General features: G+C 37.1%; 1 protein-coding gene across 1 annotated transcript in view; it reads left to right on the top strand.

Annotated features, from left to right (window-relative positions):
• Positions 1-2,637, top strand: part of LOC124622470 — a 289,053-nt gene extending 286,416 nt beyond the window's left edge. Inside the window, exon 3 of the mRNA XM_047148178.1 lies at positions 1,732-2,637. Coding sequence (XP_047004134.1) covers positions 1,732-1,995 — 264 coding nt within the window. The 3' untranslated portion in view covers positions 1,996-2,637. The remainder of the gene's footprint in view (positions 1-1,731) is intronic.
• Positions 2,638-25,783: the final 23,146 nt, after the last annotated feature.

Raw genomic sequence — 25,783 nt, 5'->3', positions numbered from 1 at the left:
TTGCTCCCTCTGCTGTCACCAAATGCCAGGGTGATGGGCCTGAAGATCCTCTGCTGGCGCCATTCTGAAGAGTGCAGTTGCATTCAGAGAGGTGAGTGGTAACAGGCTGGAGGGCACAGTGGAAACACTGCTGATAATAAAGAAGGCTTTATTCAATCTCTGTATGTGCTTTTTCATGACTTAACAAGGTAAAATATGCCTCACTGTGTTGACTGTTGCCAGTGTTGATGTACAGGCAGCAGCTTCTGCCTGGGGGAGAGGATGCTGCGTAGGCACCTTTCATTGGTGATGGCAGTCGCCTGGGCAGCCAGTGGACTCTGTAGGCCACAGTCATGATATCAGCAGCATGCTACTTCCCCACTGGTAATGGCACCTGGAATGGCTCCTCAGCTCTGCACATGTTCACTGTGGTGACGTGGAGACTGCTGTGGGATTCGACCTACTGTTATCTGGCAGGAGATGGATGGCAGCTGGTACTGTGGCACTAAGTCCAGGGGAGGGAACCCAGTGCTTAGCAGGTGCAGATGGCAGGTTGATGCTACCGTGGCTCCAAATTGCCTGAGGAAGTTAGTGCTGGTTGACAACAGGTGTAGCCCACTCTCGAACCCATGGCTACTGCTGGTGATGCTCAGTTGTCCCATTGTATGGCATGACACTAGTGTCATAGTGGTGCTTCTGGTCTCCAGTGATGAGAATTCTTCTTCCTCAAAATTCAGACATATTTATATTGCTCACAAGTGCATTTGTTTCACTAAAACCTGGCATCCAGTCATGAAGAGACTAGCTTTGGTTTGTTGATATCAACCTGCCTGCTACAGCTATTACTGCTGCAGGGAGCAGTCTTCCACTGAGCATGGCTAGCGTCAACTTGAAATCTCTTACATGCTTGTTTATACTGAAACACATGTTACCACACTATGGCTGCTAATGCAATACTTCATGGTGGCTTTCTCACTATTTCCTATTACCTTTGCTAAAAGACTGAGTAGCAACATAACGCTTGAAACAGAAACACGAAGACAATCTGTTTTAACCCTTGAGTGGGTGTGCCGATTTTTGTAACAGGAGCTGGCATGCGGCATACTTTGTGCACTGTAAAGAATACCTGTCTTTATGTTATACTTCGTGCACTATAAACAACAGCTGTCTTTATGTTACCAAGGTAAACCTGTATGAGCAACTTCACAATTCATAATTAGTTTATGTAAACAACAATAAAATAAACTTATATTATATGAGCTGAATCACTATATAATTAAAGAATAATAAAATAACTCTATTGTTCCATACAAGTGTTACCACACAGTTATGACCCAATTGAAACATTAAATGGCACAGTTGCATCAGGTCCCAGCCAAATGCTTAATCAGTTAATAATTACCTTGTAGACAACTGCCTCATTGTGAGATTGTGCTGTTAGCTTGAAATCTGTGGCATTTTCTGCATGGATCATAAATTTTTTTTCTCACCTAGCTCACTGTTTATTTTATATTGCTGCTGCTCACTTGGAAATAGGACAACACAACTTATCACTCTATTAGCTGAAACATCAATGAAGGAGTTGGTACAGACTCACACCAATGGAACACTACAAGGTAACCCTATATCTGGTTGGTCCACTTCATACACAGACTCTCCCACTTGAGGATTAAATTACACAATTCTTTTAATATCATTTGTACTTGTGACAGCTGAGGCCAAACTAACACTTTGGTGTTTCATGTGTTTCAGGAGGTAGATGAAGAGAACATTGATGACACATCTACTGAGACAACTGCAGGTGCAGCTAGCAAATCCGAACTTGACATAAACACGAAATTCGAAGAATTCTGGAGAGCCGGAAGGGAAAAAGCCAAACAGAAGAAAAAAGCAAAAGAAGCAAATAAATCAAAAGTGATTTCCACTGACTCAAGTCCATCATCACCTGAAGATGATACTGAAAGTGAAACCAAAAATTTGACACAGACTTTGTCAAGTCAACGTCCATCTATCTGAGATGTTCAGATATGAGAAACCAAATTTTTCCTGAGTCTGTCTCATGAAGTTGAGAATATAAACTTATGAGTGATGACTGGTTGCTGCAAATCTTGCCGCACTTTTTTTATGGCGTGTGACAGACACTAATATTTTACAGTCAGAAGAAATATTTGTCAATGTGAAGAGTGTGGAGCAATTATTGTGGGCACTGTGATAGTTTTTTAGATGGCTCCTCTCGAATCGAACCGAATGACTAATACGAATATTTTGATTACTCGTTTTTCACTTACGTATTTCTTCACATATTTATTTCATTTTTATTTTTATCTCAGTAAGTTTAATTTTTGACCGTAAAAATGAAAAAATCTCATATGAAGAAGCTGTTGATATAACCGTGTGTTACTTAAATTTAACTGACAAATTTTATTTATATTATTTTGTATTTGATAATGTAAAATTTATGTGTGGTATCAGAGGAATTATATTTTCATTGTTGACAGAACTGAATGGTACTGAATGAATCTGCAAAATCTTGGAATAAATTTAGATCACAAAAATTGGTAACTGATTTTGAATTTTTTAATGACTTTATTTTCTGTCAGTAATTGACTGGAGTTAAAGATATTTGTTATCAAACAATAAAGTATGAATTACCAATCAGTATTTAATTTATTACTGGATTTTAATGTGTTAATTTAGTACATGTTTGGCTCTCAAGGTGTAAAATGTAGTTTACACATACCGGTATGTCTTACTGACTATTTGTACAAAGAAGTGGTACTATGTACAAACACCTTTCCATAATTTGTGTATATAGTTCAGTAACATGACTAATACCACAACTGCTCCCATTTTATTTTTTTTAAGTTTTCCGCTGATATACATGTTGACTGATAGTTACTGTATAGCAGAATGTATCATATTTGTGAACAAAATAACACCACTTTTGTAGCATGTGAATTTGTTGATACTTGTTTAAAATACAAAAAATTTGTATTATTTCTGGTGTATATGACAAGAGCATTGTTGTACTCCCTTGCATCACAATAATATCAGTATCAAGCAAGTTACAAATCTTAGCTGTGGTAACAACAGAGAAGAGCAAGAATATGCATGTAGATCTAAAAGTTTATCTATTCATATGAATTAGAGATCTACAGCAGGGGTTATTTTATTGCATCTGTATTATATGATCTTCTTCTCAGCCTCACAACAGTCTCAGTGTAGAGAATTCATTTACTGCCATAGATGCTGACATAAACTTCTGAGTACACATTCTATATTGACAGTGGGAGCCCTGTCAACACATTATAAAAATGTGAGGCAACATTGCATAATATTCCATCAAGATGTACAACAGCTGCAGCATGCCATATAAATGTGTTATCTTCTTCAATGAATGTGCACTGATAAGCCAAAAAATTATGATCATTTGCTTAAGAGCATATTGGACCACCTTTGGAAACAAAATACACTAGCAGTTCTGAGTAGTGTGGACTCTGCAAGTCATTGGTGTGTTTCTGGGGATATATGATACCAGATGTCTAAACATAGGCTACTCACGTAAATTATGGGCCGGTGGTTTGTTGGCGCAGTGTGGGCACCCAGTAGCATCCCGGATGTGTTTCACTGGTTTCAGATCAAGTGACTTTGGTGGCCAAGACAGCAAAGTGAGTTCACTATCATGTTTCTCAAACCACTGAAACACCATTCTGGCCTTGTGATATGAACAGTTATCCTACTGGAAGATGTCTCACTGTTGGGGAAGACATGAAGTATGAAGACTTAAGGGGGTCTGTAATGATATTCTGGTAGTCCACAGACACCATGATGCCTTCAGTTACTTCCATATGTCCCATGGAAGCCCAGACTGCCCTCCATAGCATAACACTGCCCCCGCTGACCTGCATCTGTAGTGTGATGCATGGTTTCAGCAGCCATTCACCTGGATAGTGGCAAAGCTGGACATCACCAATAACCTGGTATAACAAGAAATGTGATATATCTGATTATATGACAAATTCCCATTGATCCATGGTCCAGTCATGAAGATCTAGTGTCCACTGCAGCCATAATTGACCAAGTCATCAGGTCTATATGGGCACATGGAGGGGTCATCTGCTGCAGATCTCCATGTTCAGCAATGTGTGCCTATAAACATTTGTGCCTACACCATCATTGTACTCTGTCATCAGATATGAGACAGAGCACTTCTTTCCTGCTTCTGGAAGTCCAAAACCTTGTTTCACACTTTCACAGTCCTTCAACCATTTTCCATGTGTGCTGTCAATAGTTACACATAAACAGCCAATCAGGTTTTCTGTTTGCGATATGTTTGTTTCCAGGCACTGGATCATAGAAATCTGCTCTTGGTCAAAGTTGTTTATGTCAGTGAATTTCTCCATCTGCAGCTGATTTTGTCACTAGGATGATTCCCCATTCATCTCTGCTCCACTTACAAGCTTTCCTTAATGTGCCATGTGCCCACAAAACCACCAGGTGGCATTCAATCTTGTAGGGGTCATAATGAAACTTCCTGGCATATAAAAACTGTGTGCCAGACTTTTGCCTTTTGCAGTCATGGACCCTACCATCTGAGGTATCCAAGTATGACTTACAATCTGTTCTCACAGCTTTACTTCTGCCAGTACCTCATCTCCAACCTTCCAAATGTTCTGGCTAAACAGTGTGTATATCACAAAACACATAAATACAGATAAAGATTATGCTGTTACGGGACTGAGTAGTCACAGTTACAATGTATGTATAACTACAGTGGTTTTGTGTTATGTTAGACATATCTATGCAGGAGAAACCCTTGTGAAGTTTAGAAGATAGGAGTGAGATACTGTCAGAAGTAAAGCAATTAGGCAGTTAGTGATTCATGCCTGAGTGTTGAGTTGGTAAGAATACTTCCCATGAAAGGCAAGGTTCCAGATTTGATCACAGCACATGTTTTTCATCTGCAAAGAAGTCTTATTATCAGAGAATTTTATAAGCATGTGCCAGTTTTGCAGATTTTCTCTCTATTGCTCTCTTCAGGATCTACTGTTAGATTTTTTTAGATATACATATTATTAGCTTTATGTTTCTTATTAAGATGCATATTGATGTCGCTCTTTAAAGTATTTTATATGCAAATTTTAGGTTATTAATACAATAGATACACTATATACTGAAAGTATCTGGACACCCCTGAGTGATACTGAATCAGCCAATGGATTTCATGAGAGGTGGACCCAACAACTTAAAAGCACGCAGGGAATTGTGCTTGAGGTAGTGTAAGGAGCAACACCACTGGCCAGTAGGTTACTGGAAATGAGTGACTTAGAGTGATGAATCATTCTATACCACATGTCTGTCTGATGGAAGAGTTTTGATTTGGCAAATTCTTGGAGGACATTACCTGCTGTCATGTGTAGTGCCAACAGTGAAATACAGAGGAGGTGGTGTTATGCTATGGGGTTAGTTTTCATGGGTAGGAAGTGATCCTTTAATTGTGCTTCATAAAATGCTAAATGCAGGAGGATATGAACACATTTTACAACATTGTGTACTATATACATTAGATATACAGTTTGTAAATGCTGAATGTTTGTATCAGCATGACAGTGCACACTGTCTTAAAGTGGCATCTATGAGGCAATGGTTTGTAGACAGTAACTTTCCTGAAATGGACAGGCCTGCCCAGAGTCCTGAACTGACACACTGGAATGTGTGTGTGGGAGGACTTAAGAGTGTTGATTTCACTCCAAATCCCAATATCCAACATCACTGTCCTCTCTGATTTCAGCTCTTGATGAAGAATGGGCTGCCATTTCTCCAGAGACATTCAGACTCATCACTGAATGTGTGCTCAGTAGAGTGATTAGCAGTGGACTCAACCCATAATAATGTTCACCAATAAGTATCTGGATACCTTTGATCATATGGTGTATCTACTATATTCATTATTGTGCAAGATTTGCGAATTAATGTTGTAATCAAATTTTTGATAATTTACTTGCACTCCTTGAAGTATTGCCATTTTTGTTGAAATCAGGTACGTAACCATCTCTTCATATATGGATCAAATACTGTAGACAACCAAGTTTTAGCATTATTTAAAATGCAGAATATCACTTTTCAATTACCAGAATCAAATGTACTACTCATCTGTTGACAGAAATACTTCTGTTCCCATTTTAGGTGTGATATGACTGAAGACTTTCCTGGCATAAAGACTCTGGTTTAAAATCTTAGAAATGATCACTAATCCTATAAAAAGAGCACCTCAAATGTATTAGTAGGTCAGGCAGGCATCTTCTTCAAACTTTATGAGAAAATGTTTTCATCAGTAACTAACACCAATTATTAGCAGTCAGTCAGACTTAAATTTTCAAGAGAACTTTGCTCATACTCAAATGTGTTGTACTAACAAATGACTGGATCTATGGGAAGAACACAATGTCTAAACTCCCCCCCCCCTCCCCCCCTTCATCCTCACAGCGAGTGGGCCCTTGTCATTCTGGGATCTGGGTGACATACCCCTCCTTTTTAATCTTCACCAACCTGCCTTTCTCTCGCTCCTGAGGAAATAAGTATTAGTTCTGAAAGCTAGGATAGTGTTGTACATGTCTATTGGCAGTACTAACATATCACGTCCTGAACTGCAGTACTGGGCAGCAATTTTGTCTCACAAATCTACAAAAAAAGTTTTGTTTACATGACAGTAACTATGTTTGTCATAGACAATATGTCTAGTTTATGAAAGCTATTTCCAGCTAACAATGCTTAAACAATACACTATTCAGTTTGTCTGCACCTCTCAGCTGAACATGAGTATTACAGTGTTTACTAATTATTGCAGTCTAAAAATTGGTTGCTATATTTCTGGTTATATCATGTGTTGTATTCAGTGCCATCACAGTATATTTCAAGTACAAAGAAAATAAGCATTTCAGTGTCATTAATTTTAAGCAAAACAAACTTTTAAATTAAATATATATAACACTCCCAGAATACTTTTAGTTACGTGAATTGTGAAAATTCAAGACTTTTTGTGTCTATTTCCATGACACATGCATACATACAAGCCATGGCTGTATTTTTTACTGTAGCAGGCACTGTAAATTACTTACCAATTTGCAAATGCTTGATAATTTAAAAAAAATATCTGCCATACTTGTGACAATAAGATTATGACACAATTCCAATGCTAGCAGAAATTATTTATGTTACCAATAAGTTTTTCAACTGCAAACACTACTAATCCACACATTACATGTATCATTTTACTGATACCTCCGTTCTTTATTTAGTGCAACTCACTTATGTCAAATGGGAAATTTGACCAATGTGACGAATGTTCATTATTTTTTTTCACTTCAGCCTCCACAGATGTTGAAGGAAAGTATATTAAAGTGTTTATTCTATCCCTTTATAAGTAATATTAATGCTCATAGCTACACTGTCAAAAACTTGTTTCGTATATATATGTTTGACTTGATAACTTTTTAATGTCTTTGAGAGTTTTCAGTGTTACATGTCTTGGGGTTCTTCTAAATCTCTTAAGAATTATGTCATTATAGCCTCTTCAGCAAGACAGTAATTAAATCTATCTAATATTCTTTGTAGACCACCTTATCAATCATTGCTATAAGGTATCAGAATGATGAAAATTCTACTTAACTTTAATGTTTGTTTTAAATAGGTTTTTACTTAACCATTTTATACACTCATCTCATGGTGATCTGTGTTAAGTTACATAGATGCTTTGTTGGAGAAGTTAGATAAAAACAGCAGCTGAATAGTGTAAGAAGAGGAGCAGTAGCATTTTTAGATGACTGCCTCTTCATGATTATTTTTTTTAGATTAGATTTACTTCATTCCAATTGATCCATAGAGAGGAGGTCCTCCAGGATGTAGAACATGTCAGAATAACAACAATACATGACAAATATTTACAACTAAAACAAATAAGCTAATGTACCATTCCACAGGCCCTAAGTGGAATGATCGACATTTCACTATATGAAAGAGTCATTTTACAAATACTAATGCACTGAATTTAAAATAAAAAAGTTTGTTCTTTATTTATTTATAAGGTAATAAACGTGTAATACAACAACTGTAATACTTATTTGCACTGAAACGGTGCAGAGTTAAATTGTACTTACACACACACACACACACACACACACACACACACACACACACACACACACACATTACTGCTCTGAAATTGTGCAGAAGTTATATTGTACTTTTATATACACAAATCAGTTGGTTTTACTGAGAAATTCATCAATGGAGTAGAAGGAGTTGGCCACCAATAAATCATTTAGGCTTCCCTTAAACTGAATTTCATTGGTTGTTAAGCTTTTTATGGCTTCTGGCAAGTTATTGAAAATGTGTGTTCCTGAATAATGCACACCTTTTTGTACAAGGCTAAGTGAATTTAAATCCTTGTGAAGATTATTCTTATTTCTAGTATTCCATGAATTGAGCTGTTGGTTTGAAAAAGTGATATATTTTAATGACAAATTTCATTAAGGAATAAATATATTGGGAAGCAGTAGTTAGTATCCCTAGTTCCCTAAACAGGCTTCTGCAGGATGTTCTTGAGTTCACACCAGAACTGGGTTGTATTATACAAGAGGTCTGGTGTCTGCATCTGCTTGTTTTGCAAATTGCTGGTAAGAACTATCAACCGAGCACATTCCATGGATATGTCAGATAAAGAAGCATTTAAGAAGTATATACACAATATCACTACATAAATTATTGAAAGTTACTTCATTTTACAAATTTGTTTCCTCTTTTTCCCCACAGAATCGTTAGTAGAATGGAACTCGTATCCGACATGTCATCAGAAGGCATGTCCCATCTCTTTGAGTCTTTTCAAACTTTTGTTTTTCTCTGAAACAACATGTTATCTCTATCACTCAGTCATAATGCAACTATGGAATGTGTAGAATATTAAACAATATTAAACAATAGATGTGTAATTCAAAGTTTTACAGTTTAGAACATCTCCTAAATCAAAATTTAAAAGTGTCAGGTAAGTTATGTTATCAGATGGTATAAGTATATGGCAAAACTACATTATATATACATATAGGTTCTTAACATCTAGAATATTTTCTTTTGACTGTGGGGTTGCATGTAGGTCATGTGGAGCCAAAGTTTACATGATAAACTGGCCACTAAATATATTGATAGTTTACTTCAAATGTAGTTGCTACGTACATGACATGGTAATATCTTCCACTTACAAGCCATCATCAAGAACATAATGCATTTATAATTATAATAATCATTTTTTCATCTGAAAAGGTATGAGTTGTAGTTTCTCTTGATAAAGCATAAATATTTTATTCATAAATACATTCTTCAAAAGTGGTTCTTCATGTCAGATAAGTGTCAGTGTATAGCTTTCAATGTTTTTAAGTTTTACAGCTTATTCAAGAATGTCCGTGTTGTATTACCTTTATCTAATAGTGTTACACTAAATTCATCATCAACATTTAAGACAGAAAACATTTCAGGTGTAAGGTTAAATTGTGTACACGTAAATTAAAGTAAATTCAGTTCTGTTTCATTGGGTCTAAACTTACATAAGTGTTGATTTCAAATGGTGTAGATCAATAGTTATAACGATGTGCCCCAGTTTAAACTGATTGACATTTCTTGCATTTGTATCGCAGTTAGCAAGGGCAAGCAAGAAGCAATAGAGAAAAACTTTCACATAATCTTTGATACATATGGGTCTGTTAATTATTCATTTACAGATCAAAGTACTTCATTTCAAAATGGATGTTTTTCATTTCATATGATAAGTTTGATAATAAGTAAAAACATGAGTATTTGTTTAACTTTATGAAATATAGTAATGTAATAAATAAATTATTATTTGCATTGAGGTAGGAGAAGTCAAGAAGGTTAAAAATAACAAGGATGAACCCCTTCCAAACCAAACAATCACAAAAGTTACTATAACACCGTGTATACAGGGTGTCTCAAACATTATGGGTCAATTTGAAACAAGTGATCGTGGGTCCACAACCAGTTATATTGATGTGGGAAACCAATGGTTGGAAATGCTTATTTATTGTGCTGTGGACATACTCCACATAACAACAGCGTATCCCATAGCACATTTTCAAAGTGACAGATGTAATCTCAGTGCATGCCTGGCAGCAATTCATGAAGTTCTGGAGAACTTTCTCAAAGAACCCTGGTGTTGTTCCAGGAGACAGGCAGCTTGGGCCCTAGTAAGCAGATCTTCATCCATTGCTACAGGGGTTTCATACACCAACATCTTCAGGTAACCCAAGAGGAAAAAGTCCAGAGGTGTGAAGTCCAATGTGTAATCTTACCCCCCCCCCCCTCACCCCTCACCTCCCCCCCCCCCCTCCACACACACACACACACACACACATCACTATTAAATTCTCTTAGTGACTTCATTATTTTCAAAAGCTTTGAGGGGTGTAAGATATACAAAGAGAAGCTTTTTAACTTATTTTCATTTTCTCTTCTTGTTGTTGGCTCCAAGTCTTGTGTCTAGGGGTACATTCTTGCAGCAGAAATTTTGATATAACATTGTGCGTTCTTGTTGAACTGAATAACCAATGAAATTATTTCTGTTACTAAGAGTATCTTTTTATTTTATCTCATTATTCTATATTGCACGACTTCACAATTTCCATTTTCATAAAACCCTCAATTACATCATTAATGACAAAATTGAAGAATAAATGTCTTTCCACCAGAGGTATGCCCACTACTACTAACATTCTGCAGTACTCACAACAGTCCAATGAGTTTACAAAACAAAAGACTTTCTCAACAAAAGAATAATCATCACTAAGTTATATCATTATTTTATAAATGAGTCCAGAAATAAATTTAATAATTATTGTCGGATTGTGCAATTAATAATAGGAATTTTAAGTATGCCACGAATTTTGTAATTCCAAATATTTCTAAAAGACGAGTAATTTTAACCATTAGTACATATCAATTGTAATAAATTAATTTCTTTTCATACATTTTAGCCTGAAATATAATACATCATATTCAGAACCACATGAAATTCTTTTAGTTAAACAACTGAAATAAAGTTCACTTATACAAGAATTTATAGTATAAATGGTATTGGTTATTTCTATAAAAAAAAAAGATAATGTTAGAGGAGGGTGTCCCATTACAAGTGAATGCACTGGCCATGGGACAAGAGCTCCCTCTCCAGTCCCTTGATGAGGGTACATATTGTTCAGTTGCTCATAGACATTAACTTCGAAGTGGGCTGGAGTGCCATCATGTTAAAACTACATCCTTTCACAGGCAACAGGGGTACAGCCTCCAAGAACTGTAGCAGCACATCTCACAGGAATACCAGGTGACATGGACCAGTCAAATGGACAGGTAGCAAAGAAGGTCCTATTAGGTGATCTTAGACAGTGCCCTACCATAGACTGATGGGGAATTGTTGCTGGTGGCCATCAATGTGAGAAGCATGAGTATTGTCCTCACTGCAGACATGGCTATTGTAGCTGTTGAAAATACCATCATGGGTGTATGAAGCCTCAAATGTGAACAATACAAAGTTTAGCTCTACAGTACTGTGTTGGCTAAGCCACTGCCAGAAGTAAATGTTGGGCTCAGAATCTGTTGGTCTCAGTGCACACATTCTTTATATGAGTGTAATACCTGTTCCACCACCTCATTCGACACTGTATCCTTTGAAGTGTGCATTTCATGGGCAAGTTGATGGGTGCTTATTGCTAGGTAGTTAGCCACATGTTCCAACATCGTCTCTAAGTGTGGTGTTTGGATACGAATTTTGTGCGAACCTAGGCTGGCTCTCTTTAGCATTAGTGACCCAGTCTTTTGTATGTAGGCATTCACAGAGATAAACGTCTTTCAATTAGAATGATACCTGCTGGAAAAGCATTTTCTGTACAATCATGCTGGTTTATAGCAGGATGGCAATGGTGGCTCAGCACATGTTCCTCAACAGTCGTACCTTCCTGCAGGTGTTTATCAGCCATGGGATGATGCAATTCTGTAACATGCCTGGCATACCGTGCATCTGTCATGCTGACAATTTTAAAAGCAGCACCCCACATTTTCTTGAAGGAAGCACTGTTTGTTGAGCAGTTTTTGCAGCCATTTTTGGTTTCGATAAAACCCCATGTCATATCAGGTATGTGTGTCAAGTGTGTCAAGTTTTACCTCTCTGCCTACATATTCTGTGAATTAGTGCATTTTCATTCACAAGATAATTTCATGAGATTGAATGAGTGATTCAGTATTTTCAAATATTCATAATAAAATCATAATGTGTACAAGTGAGAATAAAACATCAAATTTCTATTAGACGGGTAATTTCTGTGTTTAGTGGGGATCAGACTAGTTGTTTGGTATATTGACATATTTCCTTTGCTTGAATGATGTTGTCCAGACAAAAATTCATGGCTGGTTACAAACTTTCTGTAATGTTGGTTCAGTTTATAGAATACATTATTAAGTTGAAGTATAATCATGCTATTCATAAATACCGTATAAGACATATAGCACCAATTAATGCGATAAATCATGTATCAGGTAACTAGCAATGTAGAGTCTACAAGAGATTGGGAGTAGATCTGGACCAAGGTAACATAGTAACCTGATCCCATCCATCATAATATCACAGTGGAATGGTAACTCATAAATATCTGTGTTCTGATAATAAGTATTGTGAAGTATATCAAAAGTATAAGTAACATTGTAGGCTGTTACTGCTTTGCACATGGGCATGCCCTTAGTGGTCTGAACTTATTGTGTGTAGCTTTGAATAAGAAGCAGTGTGTGAGAAGAATTGCAAGTAGCATACACAGTTCTTATTGTGCCATATGTTTCACACATAAACAAGTAAGATTTTGTTCTGAAATAGTGTTATATCTTTCCATACTTCATTATGATTATAATTGGGCTACAATGCAATTCCTTTTTTTCATTTCAGATATATAGGAATGCATATACCTCAGTGTTCCATTAATTGTATGGATATTTCAATCAATTAGGCTGTGGACATAATGTAAAGTCTAAGTTTCCTATAAATACCGTATATTGTGATAATATAACGTAACATATAAGCCTATCATCCCTTATCCCATTCACTGTATTTACACAACAAAGTAAATAGAGCATCATGCAGTGAATTATTGAAGTGTGATGACAGTAAGAGATGTTATTTTACAAGACAGAATAAACAATAATGTAGCTATGGAAATTGAAAATCTTGAAATAAGTATCACTTGGCTAGAGAGCTATTGTACTACATCACACACCTGATGCATAAAAGAAGATGCATCCCCCTGAGGATCTGCATAAAGTTTTACAAGAATATACAAAATTTATTACCTTATTTCCTTTACAATACCATTTTTTGTAATGACAGAATTTTTTACCAGGTTTAGTTACAGATCAGTACGGCTTCAGGTGTACGATATTTCTTAACCAAAATAATTTTCTTGACTCAGGACGAATTAGGCTATAAGAGTTTGAATGAAGAATATATACAATTTAAATGGTCCAATATAAATGTAAAAAATATTCTTAATTTTTTCATCAACTGCTTTTCTATTTTATTGGTTTTCACTAGAACCAGATCTACTATCAAAAATTGTGTTACCTGCATCTTCCTTTCATGTCTTTGCTTCCTAATATTACATTGTTCCTCTATATTCTTCTTGACTACCTACTATATTTGCTGTGCAGTTAGACTTTTGCATGTAGACATTCTAGCATTTCATTTATTAAATTAGTAGTTTCTTGTCATACATTGTCTCATATAGTGAAAATCCCATGGCAGCAGTTGAATGTAGTAAACTATTTAGTGTATCCTCAAAACTATTTGAATGTTCAATCCAACCTGTGTGCCCTTTAAGGCAATAGGTCCTACAGACTCTACCAGTACTTATATCATACATCTTTCAATGGGGTTACTGGACAAATTATACAAGCTGATAATATGTGTTTTACATTTTCTTCCTCTATAGAGCCTTTCCGTGATGTAGAAGTAAACCAAGCTCCATATCAGACAGAATAGCTTTTTAGGGTTCTGTACCTCAGTAAACACAAATGGAACCCTTACAGGATCACTTTGTGGACTCGTCTGTCTGTCTGTATGTCTGTCCAACTGTTAAGAACCCTTTCCTCAGGAACGGGTTTATGTATCTTGTCGAAATTTATGTCTCATGCTGAGGCCTATGGGGCCTTGGTGGTGGAAAAAATTTATGTTTCTAAGCCAATGCAATCAAAAGATATGACCATACATGTCACATATTTTGATACTCATGAACTCAGTCATTGAAACCTATAGGGTACTTCCTGTTCACGTAGAATCATGAAATTTGGCAATAAGAAAGATTTCACAGTACAAGCAACGGGAAAAATTAGAAAATTGTTGATTTGTAAATATATCACACAAAAAATTTCTTTTGTCATTTGTTGTCCTGCTTCAAACTTAAAATTAATACATTCTCAAATGTCTTGAAAGTCGTGGGACTGGTGTTTTGCCAGTATCAATGCTGATAACAGTCAAAAATCATCAAGATTCTCAATTCCCAGGATGGGCTAACTGTCTAAATACATTATCAAGTTTGTATGGAACCCTCAAAGCATGAGTCCTATTTGCACCTGGCCAATTTTTTTAATCTTCAGTATTATGCTTTTACTGGTTGTTTTCCTTATGGAATGTAACTTTATGAATTTTGAAAATAGTTCTACCATAATAAATATTTAACTGATTTAACTGTATCCCTAACCCCCCCCCCCCCCCCTCCGCATCCCCTTTTGCTTTTGGTAACTGCATAAATAAATCAGATCCTACAAGTTCCATCTGTTTCTTTGGAATGATGTTCTGCATGTATCCTCTACAAGTTTGGTTGTTAACTTTTACACTTTGACATCTGTCACAAGTGGCTGAAACACTTTTGACTTTTCTGGCTAAGTTACAAAAATATAAATTTTCCTGGATCTTTTGGATGCACTTAATAGTTTCACAGTGTCCACAACTTTCATGTACATACTTAATAAGACTATCTACATACTGTTCTGGCCAATACAACTTCCACCTATCACTGTTTGAACTGATGACAAAATCTTCTCGGGTTGACAACCGAGTCAATGTGTTGTTCTCCAGCAACATTTCAGCAAGTTTTATCTCCCAGTGAATAGTTTTAAACTTTGTGAAACCCCAGTGTACTGCTAGGAGTTCTTTTTCTGTTACACAATAATTCTTCTCATGTTTCTGTAACATTCTGCTTTCAAATGCTACAGAATGATATATTTCACAGTTCAGTAGTCTCTCTTGAAATAAGGGAGCTCTCACTCCTCTATCACTACTGTCAATTATTAGGCAATATGGTAATGTACCCATGGTCTAAGGGTAGCGTCTTTGATTCATAACAAAAACTAGAAAATCTGAAAAGGGAAATGCAAAGGCTCAATCTAGATATAGTAGGGGTCAGTGAAGTGAAGTGGAAGGAAGACAAGGATTTCTGGTCAGATGAGTATCGGGTAATATCAACAGCAGCAGAAAATGGTATAACAGGTGTAGGATTCATTATGAATAGAAAGGTAGGGCAGAGGGCATGTTTCTGTGAACAGTTCAGTGACCGGGTTGTTCTAATCAGAATCGACAGCAGACCAACACCGACAACGATAGTTCAGGTATACATGATGACGTCGCAAGCTGAAGATGAACAGATAGAGAAAGTGTATGAGGATATTGAAAGGGTAATGCAGTATGTAAAGGGGGATGAAAATCTAATAGTCATGGGTGACTGGAATGCAGTTGTAGGGGAAGGAGTAGAATAAAAGGTTACAGGAGAATATGGGCTTGGGACAAGGAATGAAAGAGAAGAAAGACTAATTGAGTTCTGTAACAAGTTTCAGGTAGTAATAGCGAATACCCTGTTCAAGAATCACAAGAGGAGGAGGTATACTTGGAAAAGGCCGGGAGATACGGGAAGATTTCAATTAGATTACATCATGGTCAGACAGAGATTCCGAAATCAGATACTGGATTGTAAGACATACCCAGGAGCAGATATAGGCTCAGATCACAATATAGTAGTGATGAAGAGTAGGCTGAAGTTCAAGACATTAGTCAGGAAGAATCAATACGCAAAGAAGTGGGATACGGAAGTACTAAGGAATGATGAGATACATTTGAAGTTCTCTAACGCTATAGATACAGCAATAAGGAATAGCGCAGTAGGCAGTACAGTTGAAGAGGAATGGACATCTCTAAAAAGGGCCATCACAGAAGTTGGGAAGGAAAACATAGGTACAAAGAAGGTAGCTGCAAAGAAACCATGGGTAACAGAAGAAATACTTCAGTTGATTGATGAAAGGAGGAAGTACAAACATGTTCCGGGAAAATCAGGAATACAGAAATACAAGTCGCTGAGGAATGAAATAAATAGGAAGTGCAGGGAAGCTAAGACGAAATAGCTGCAGGAAAAATGTGAAGACATCGAAAAAGATATGATTGTTGGAAGGACAGACTCAGCATACAGGAAAGTCAAAACAACCTTTGGTGACATTAAAAGCAACGGTAGTAACATTAAGAGTGCAACGGGAATTCCACTTTTAAATGCAGAGGAGAGAGCAGATAGGTGGAAAGAATACATTGAAAGCCTCTATGAGGGTGAAGATTTGTCTGATGTGATAGAAGAAGAAACAGGAGTCGATTTAGAAGAGATAGGGGATCCAGTATTAGAATCGGAATTTAAAAGAGCTTTGGAGGACTTACAGTCAAATAAGGCAGAAGGGATAGATAACATTCCATTAGAATTTCTAAAATCATTGGGGGAAGTGGCAACAAAACGACTATTCATGTTGGTGTGTAGAATATATGAGTCTGGCGATATACCATCTGACTTTCGGAAAAGCATCATCCACACAATTCCAAAGACGGCAAGAGCTGACAAGTGTGAGAATTATCGCACAATCAACTTAACAGCTCATACATCGAAGCTGCTTACAAGAATAATATACAGAAGAATGGAAAAGAAAATTGAGAATGCGCTAGGTGACAATCAGTCTGGCTTTAGGAGAAGTAAAGGGACGAGAGAGGCAATTGTGACGTTACGGCTAATAATGGAAGCAAGGCTAAAGAAAAATCAAGACACTTTCATAGGATTTGTCGACCTGGAAAAAGCGTTCGACAATATAAAATGGTGCAAGCTGTTCGAGATTCTGAAAAAAGTAGGGGTAAGCTATAGGGAAAGATGGGTCATATACAATATGTACAACAACCAAGAGGGAATAATAAGAGTGGACGATCAAGAACGAAGTGCTCGTATTAAGAAGGGTGTAAGACAAGGCTGTAGCCTTTCACCCCTACTCTTCAATCTGTACATCGAGGAAGCAATGATGGAAATAAAAGGAAGGGTCAGGAGTGGAATTAAAATACAAGGTGAAAGGATATCAATGATACGATTCGCTGATGACATTGCTATCCTGAGTGAAAGTGAAGAAGAATTAAATGATCTGCTGAACGGAATGAACAGTCTAATGAGTACACAGTATGGTTTGAGAGTAAATCGGAGAAAGACGAAGGTAATGAGAAGTAGTAGAAATGAGAACAGTGAGAAACTTAACATCAGGATTGATGGTCACGAAGTCAATGAAGTTAAGGAACTCTGCTACCTAGGCAGTAAAATAACCAATGACGGATGGAGCAAGGAGGACATCAAAAGCAGACTCGCCATGGCAAAAAAGGCATTTCTAGCCAAGAGAAGTCTACTAATATCAAATACCGGCCTTAATTTGAGGAAGAAATTTCTGAGGATGTACGTCTGGAGTACAGCATTGTATGGTAGTGAAACATGGACTGTGGGAAAACCGGAACAGAAGAGAATCGAAGCATTTGAGATGTGGTGCTATAGACAAATGTTGAAAATTAGGTGGACTGATGAGGTAAGGAATGAGGAGGTTCTACGCAGAATCGGAGAGGAAAGGAACATGTGGAAAACACTGATAAGGAGAATGGACAGGATGATAGGACACCTGCTAAGACATGAGGGAATGTCTTCCATGGTACTAGAGGGATCTGTAGATGGCAAAAACTGTAGAGGAAGACAGAGACTGGAATACGTCAAGCAAATAATTGAGGACGTAGGTTGCAAGTGCTACTCTGAGATGAAGAGGTTAGCACAGGAAAGGAATTCGTGGCGGGCTGCATCAAACCAGTCAGTAGACTGATGACCAAAAAAAAAAAAAATATGGTAATGTACTGGGAGTGCCAGTCCTGACAAAACTCTACCATCTGGTGAGTAAGATGTACGAAACAGGCGAAATACCCTCAGACTTCAAGAAGAATATAATAATTCCAATCCCAAAGAAAGCAGGTGTTGACAGATGTGAAAATTACCGAACAATCAGTTTAATAAGCCACAGCTGCAAAATACTAACGCAAATTCTTTACAGACAAATGGAAAAACTAGTAGAAGCCAACCTTGGAGAAGATCAGTTTGGATTCCGTAGAAATACTGGAACACGTGAGGCAATACTGACCTTACGACTTATCTTAGAAGAAAGATTAAGGAAAGACAAACCTACGTTTCTAGCTTTTGTAGACTTAGAGAAAGCTTTTGACAATGTTGACTGGAATACGCTCTTTCAAATTCTAAAGGTGGCAGGGGTAAAATACAAGGAGCAAAAGGCTATTTACAATTTGTACAGAAACCAGATGGCAGTTATAAGAGTCGAGGGACATGAAAGGGAAGCAGCCCTTGGGAAGGGAGTGAGACAGGGTTGTAGCCTATCCCTGATTTTATTCAGTCTGTATATTGAGCAAGCAGTAAAGGAAACAAAAGAAAAATTTGGAGTAGGTATTAAAATCCATGGAGAAGAAATAAAAACTTTGAGGTTCGCCGATGACATTGTAATTCTGTCAGAGACAGCAAAGGACTTGGAAAAGCAGTTGAATGGAATGGACAGTGTCTTGAAAGGAGGATATAAGATGAACATCAACAAAAGCAAGACGACGATAATGGAATGTAGTCGAATTAAGTCTGGTGATGCTGAGGAAATTAAATTAAGAAATGAGACAGTTAAAGTAGTGAAGGAGTTTTGCTATTTGGGGAGAAAAATAACTGATGATGGTCAAAGTAGAGAGGATATAAAAGGTAGACTGGCAATGGCAAGAAAAGCGTTTCTGAAGAAGAGAAATTTGTTAACATCGAGTACAGATTTAAGTGTCAGGAAGTCGTTTCTGAAAGTATTTGTATGGAGTGTAGCCATGTATGGAAGTAAAACGTGGGTGATAAATAGTTTAGACAAGAAGAGAATAGAAGCTTTCAAAATGTGGTGCTACAGACAAATGTTGAAGATTAAATGGGTAGATCACATAACTAATGAGGAGGTATTGAATAGAATTGGGGAGAAGAGGAGTTTGTGGCACAACTTGACAAAAAGAAGGGACCGGTTAGTAGGACATTTTTCTGAGGGATCAAGGGATCACAAATTTAGCATTGGAGGGCAGCGTGGAGGGTAAAAATCATAGAGGCAGACCAGGAGATGAATACACTAAGCAGATTCAGAAGGGCGTAGGTTGCAGTAAGTACTGGGAGATGAAGAAGCTTGCACAGGATAGAGTAGCATGGAGAGCTGCATCAAACCAGTCTCAGGACTGAAGACCACAACAACAACAACAACAACAACATGGTAATGTAAAATATGGTTTGCGTGCAATTTTCCTATCACATAACTGTTTCTTTATTCCATCCAAGGCTTGCTGGCATTCCTTACTCCATTCCCATATTACATTTCTTCTTAAATGATTAATCAAACAAGGCACATTCAAATACAGATTTCTTACAAATTTTCTATAGAATCCAGCTAACCCAGAAAAACTAATTTCAACTTCTTCTTTGACTTAAGGACAGGAAAGTTTGCTATGGCTAATACATCACTACCACGCAAAATCCCTTCCTCTGTAGTGCTGGGACCAAGAAATTTCAACTATTTCACAGTGAATTTTAACTTTCCCAATTCTAATGACATGCCTCCTTCACTTAACTTTTTCCCTACATCTTTTAATTTTCTCAAATGCTCTTACCAATAACTAAAACATCATCTACATATATTTTCAAACGAGCAAGTAATTCCTTTGGCAGGACAAAACCTAAAACTCAAAACACTCTGGTACACAAATGTTTAATCCAAATGGTAAAACACTGTACTGGTAAGTTCTGCAGCTATACAGAAAAGCAGTGTAATTCCTGGAGTTGGGTTCCAGTGATACCTGGTGAAAATAAGGTGAGATCAAAATAGTCATATAGGTTACATCTTCTCTAATTTGTCCAATACTTTGTCTATATTTTCAGGATGGTCAGTTTCTCTCTCTAATATTTTATCTGTGTGTCTGGAATCTAATAAAAGTCTTATCCCTCCATCTCACTTCCATACTACAGTGAGTGGGCTATTATACTCACTGCAGCTCCTCTCGATAAATCCTCAGCTTTTCATTTTTTGTGATTCCCTTTCTATAGGTTTTAAGCCTCCATCTCATTTCCATACTGCAATGAATGGGTTATTATATTCACTGTAGCTTCTCTCTATAAGTCCCCAACTTTGAGGTTTACCAATGACATTGTATTTCTGTCAAAGACAGCAAAGGACTTGGAAGAGCAGCTGAACAGAATGGAAAGAGTCTTGAAAGGAGGATATAAGATAAACAACAAAAAGCAAAATGAGGATAATGGAATGTACTTGAATTAAATCAGGTGATGCTATGGAATTAGATTAGGAAATGAGACACAAAGTAGTAGAGGAGTTTTACTATTTGGGAAGCAAAATAACTGATGATGGTCAAAGTAGGAAGGATATAAAATGTAGATTGACAATAGCAAGAAAAGAATTTCTGAAGAAGAGAAATTTGTTAACATCAAGTATAGATTTAAGTGTCAGAAAGTCCTTTCTGAAAGTATTTGAATGGAGTGTAGCCTTGTATGAAAGCGAAACATGGACGGCGAAAAGACACTCTTGGCGGAGTGGGGAGGATTTCATGAAGGATGGATCTCATTTCATGAGGAAGTCGTATCCCTGCTGGAGAGCCACATTCAGAGTCTGATCCAGTCCCGGGAAGTATTCTGTCACAAGTGGGGCACTTTTGTGGTTCTTCTGTGGGAGGTTCTCCGCCGAGAGTGTCTTTCCGCCGTCCACCTAACCTTCGTAACCTCTTAGTTCATCCCTATGAAATCCCCAAACCACCTTCCTTACCCTCTGGTTCCTACCCTTGTAACTGCTCCCAGTGTAAAACCTGTCCAATGCACCCTCCCACCACCACCTACTCCAGTCCTGTAACCCGAAAGGTGTACGCAATCAAAGGCAGAGCCACGTGTGAAAGCACCCATGTGATTTACCAACTGACCTGCCTACACTGTGAAGCTTTCTATGTGGGAATGACCAGCAACAAACTGTCCATTTGCATGAATGGACACAGGCAGACAGAGTTTGTTGGTAATGAGGATCACCCTGTGGCTAAACATGCCTTGGTGCACAGCCAGCACATCTTGGCACAGTGTTACACCGTCCGGGTTATCTGGATACTTCCCACTAACACCAACCTATCCGAACTCCGGAGATGGGAACTTGCTCTTCAATATATCCTCTCTTCTCGTTATCCGCCAGGCCTCAACCTCCGCTAATTTCAAGTTGCCGCCACTCATACCTCACCTGTCTTTCAACAACATCTTTGCCTCTGTACTTCCGCCTCGACTGACAACTCTGCCCAAACTCTTTGCCTTTAAATATGTCTGCTTGTGTCTGTATGTGTGGATGGATATGTGCGTGTGTGCGAGTGTATACCTGTCCTTTTTTCCCCCTAAGGTAAGTCTTTCCGCTCCCGGGATTGGAATGACTCCTTACCCTCTCCCTTAAAACCCACTTCCTTTCGTCTTCCCCTCTCCTTTCCTCTTTCCTGATGAGGCAACAGTTTGTTGCGAAAGCTTGAATTTTGTGTGTATGTTTGTGTTTGTTTGTGTGTCTATCGACCTGCCAGCGCTTTTGTTCGGTAAGTCACCTCATCTTTGTTTTTTACTATATATAATGGAGGCTCCACCCACTTCTGATGGTATGATGTCATTACTAACCAATGAGTTATAAGTCGAATAACAATGTAAAATTTCTTAGTTAAGAGAACATTGTCAAGAAATAAAAATACACACACACTAAACTTAGCTTATTTAACAGCTATTGTCAATCAAGAAGCGTTAAAAATATTTAAACATGTAGGATAACTGAACTTCATTCTATGGAACAGTGTCCAACTTCACCATAGCAACCAGTGGTTCCAAATGGTTCACTAACAGGCCTTGAGAGGGCAACTCATGTTCTGTCAAAACGAAGTTAATTTATCCTACATGTTTAAATATTTTTAACGCTTCTTAATTGACAATATCTGTTAAATAAGCTAAGTTAAGTAAAAATTAAAAGTCTGCCTGACTTCAAAGCTCAGTGATTCTTCGACTAGAATCATGATCCTCCAAAACCATTATTTCTACAAAAACTTGCTGGTAAAGTATAACCTGAAAATGAGTTTATCAAGTTTATATTTTCACTTTTAAGCCAGTGCTTGTTTAAGCATATAACTTTTACACAACTTGTGTTCTCCAGATTATACTTCAAGTTCATACAATTTGTTCATCATTCCTACTGATTGACCGCCTATGTTAAGATGCATTATGAAATTATTATGTTTTAAATCAAACAGAGAACCATTTAATTGGTCATTGAATGTGGCACCTGAGTGGGTCTTTAATTTTAAATTGCATTCCGTGATTTTGTTTCTCGTGGACCAAATTCCATGTGTGTCTCTCTTCTACTGATTAAGGGTGTAGCCAAAAGCTTTATGTAAGTGTCTTTTAATTGTGCCTGTCTGCTACTTAACATGTCCTCTTTATGGTAAGTAGCAGTCTGTCTTTTCCTACATTGCAGAAAATCAAATTGATTTTTTTGTACTAACAAGTACATTCCAGCAGCTATTATGTGTAGAAGAGGGAGAAAAATGGGGGACAGATTACAGTATTTATCAGAAAATATATAAAAATTTTCTAAAAAAAATGTATGCTCATAATCCTCCAAATGAAATGGAGAATTTAATTATAGAAGACTGATCAATCAGAATAACATAATTATTAGTTTGTATATATCTCTAAATGGTGATGTTAATTAATTTTTTTGAGAAATTTGAACAAATTATGAGAAAAATTTGAAATCTATGGTGGTTACAACATAGAGTTGTTAGGCTCAGAGGAGTCCAATGCAAAAACATTTTTATACTTACTCAGATCATTGAATTTATGTAGTACCAACAATAGCCCTATATGTGGCAATCCTTGTTTGGACAATATTATAGTTCATTTCTCAAGAGACCTAGGCACTGTTGACATAGCAGGTAAATGTTTCACAGATCACGATCCCCTAATCCTCATACACCATTATGCACATTCAGATAATGATTATGTGGCTGTAAACAAGAAACCAAGCATGACATGGATCAGAGATCAGAAAGAGGAATCTATTAAGTTACTCATGGACTGCATTAGAAATGTAAACTGGAACTTGTTTATGACTATGATGTAGATAAATCAACCATTGAACCTCTCTTTAATAATTTGTTTATGGCAAATGTTGACTTATGGTGCTCCTGCTCACCATTGAAAAGCGACAATACTAAATCCAAAGAAGATAAAAAGCATTAATAATACACTTATGACCTTGTTGGTATCAGGAAAAAGGTGCTTTTGCCGTACAAAATGTATAAAAATAATTGCAAATATGGCACAGAGCAGAATGATATTTCTTTTAAAGCTTACAAAAAAAAAAAAAAAAAAAAAAAAAAAAAAAAAAAAAAAAAAAAAAAAAAAAAACATTATGAAGCCAAACTTAAACTTGCCAAACAAGTTGCATATGAAAACTACATAGAAGGAGCTCTTAATAATGGAAGGCTGCTTGCGATATAACACAAGAATTCACCTCTACTCAAAATAAAAATAAACACACACTTAACTTAGCTTATTTAACAGCTATTGTCAATTAAGAAGCGTTAAAAATATTTAAGCATGTAGGATAACTGAACTTCTTTCTTTGGAACAGTGTCCAACTTCACCATAGCAACCAGTGGTTCCAAATGGTTCACTAACAGGCCTTGAGAGGGCAACTCTTGTTCTGTCAAAACAAAGTTAATTTATCCTACATGTTTAAATATTTTTAACGCTGTTTAATTGACAATAGTTGTCAAATAAGCTAAGTTAAGTGTGTGTTTATTTTTATTTCTTGACAATGTTCTTTTAACTAAGAAATTTTACATTGTTATTAAACTTATAACTCATTGGTTAGTAATGACATCATACCATCAGAAGTGGGTGGAGCCTCCATTATATATAGTAAGACATACACTGGTTTCTCCAGTAGTGATTCTCTAGCAGAAGGAGGTTCTTACTCATTGGTAATTCATCGTTTTATAGCTTTATAACTTTATGTATTTTCTTTAATGTATGTAGCCCTCTAATTAAAGCTTTGTATATGCTTGTAGGTCTGAAGATGCCCACAGTAGTGGTTGAAACCGGTCACCGTACTAAATAAATTGTGATCAAGACTGTTTTTAGTAGTAAAAATCAAAAGTCTGCCTGATTTCAAAGCTCAGTGATTCTTTGACTATAATCATGATCCTCCAAAACCATTATTTCTACAAAAACTTGCTGCTAAATTATAACCTGAAAGTGAGTTTATCAAGTTTATATTTTGCTACAGGTATGGAGTGCGCGAGTATCACTGCCTCCTCTAAGTGTCCTTGTAAGTCGCCAAAAGCTTTAGCCATTTCTGGTATCCATTGCAGCTTTTTCTTTCCTGTGGTATTCTTGCCAGCCAATGTATTTGTAGTGGTGCCTGTGTTTCAGCAGTAATTGGTAAATGACGCTGGTAAAAATTTACCATACCGAGATAACGCCACAGTTGTTTATAGTCTGTGGTTTGGGTAGGTTGTGCAACATGTTGATCTTCTCTGTTCATGACTGTGTACCATCGGCTGAGACTATGTAGCCGAGAAAAGTTACTTGATGCTTGCCCGTGATGTATTTGCGTTCATTCAACACTACTCCATATGTATCGAGCCTCTGTCGTACCTCCTGAATATGTCTCTCATGTGATTCCATACCCTCTGAGAATACCAAAATATCATCCAGATATGCATAACAGAAAGGCAATCCCTGAAGCATTTCGTCAATGCACCTATGCCAGTTTTGGGCCACATTTTTGAGTCCAAATGGCATAAACAGAAATTTGAATAGACCAAAGCTGTGATCACCGCCATCTTTGCCACTTCAGCCAGAGCTACAGGACTATGATTGCATGCCTTACAACAATCAAGTACAGAGATTACTTTCACACCCACTAGAGCATAGGTAAACTTTTCCAAGATTGTTCTCATGTTCAATTGGTAGTAGTCACCACAGGAACACCCTGTGCTGTCTTTCTTGCATACTAGGTGGAGAGGGGATCCCCAAGAAATGTCAGATCTTCTAATTACCACAGCCTGGAGCATCTCCTCAAATATCGGTTTTGTCTCCACTAATTGTTCTAGAATTAATCTGTGGACGTGTCTTGATACTGGTGGACCTGAGATGGTGCGAATATAATGCACTGTATTATGTTTAACTACTGGAGTCTTTATAGTTTCTCGTTGGGGAGACTGTATAACTGAGCCACTGACTACTCCTAAAACAGCCTCTGCTGCACTGCACCAAAAACCTATTAT

The sequence above is a fragment of the Schistocerca americana genome, chromosome 7 (genome assembly GCF_021461395.2).
Source record: "Schistocerca americana isolate TAMUIC-IGC-003095 chromosome 7, iqSchAmer2.1, whole genome shotgun sequence".
Classification (NCBI taxonomy): Eukaryota; Metazoa; Arthropoda; class Insecta; order Orthoptera; family Acrididae; genus Schistocerca; species Schistocerca americana.
The sequence above is the reverse complement of the archived record's forward strand: the minus strand, read 5'-3'. Positions and strand labels throughout refer to the sequence as shown.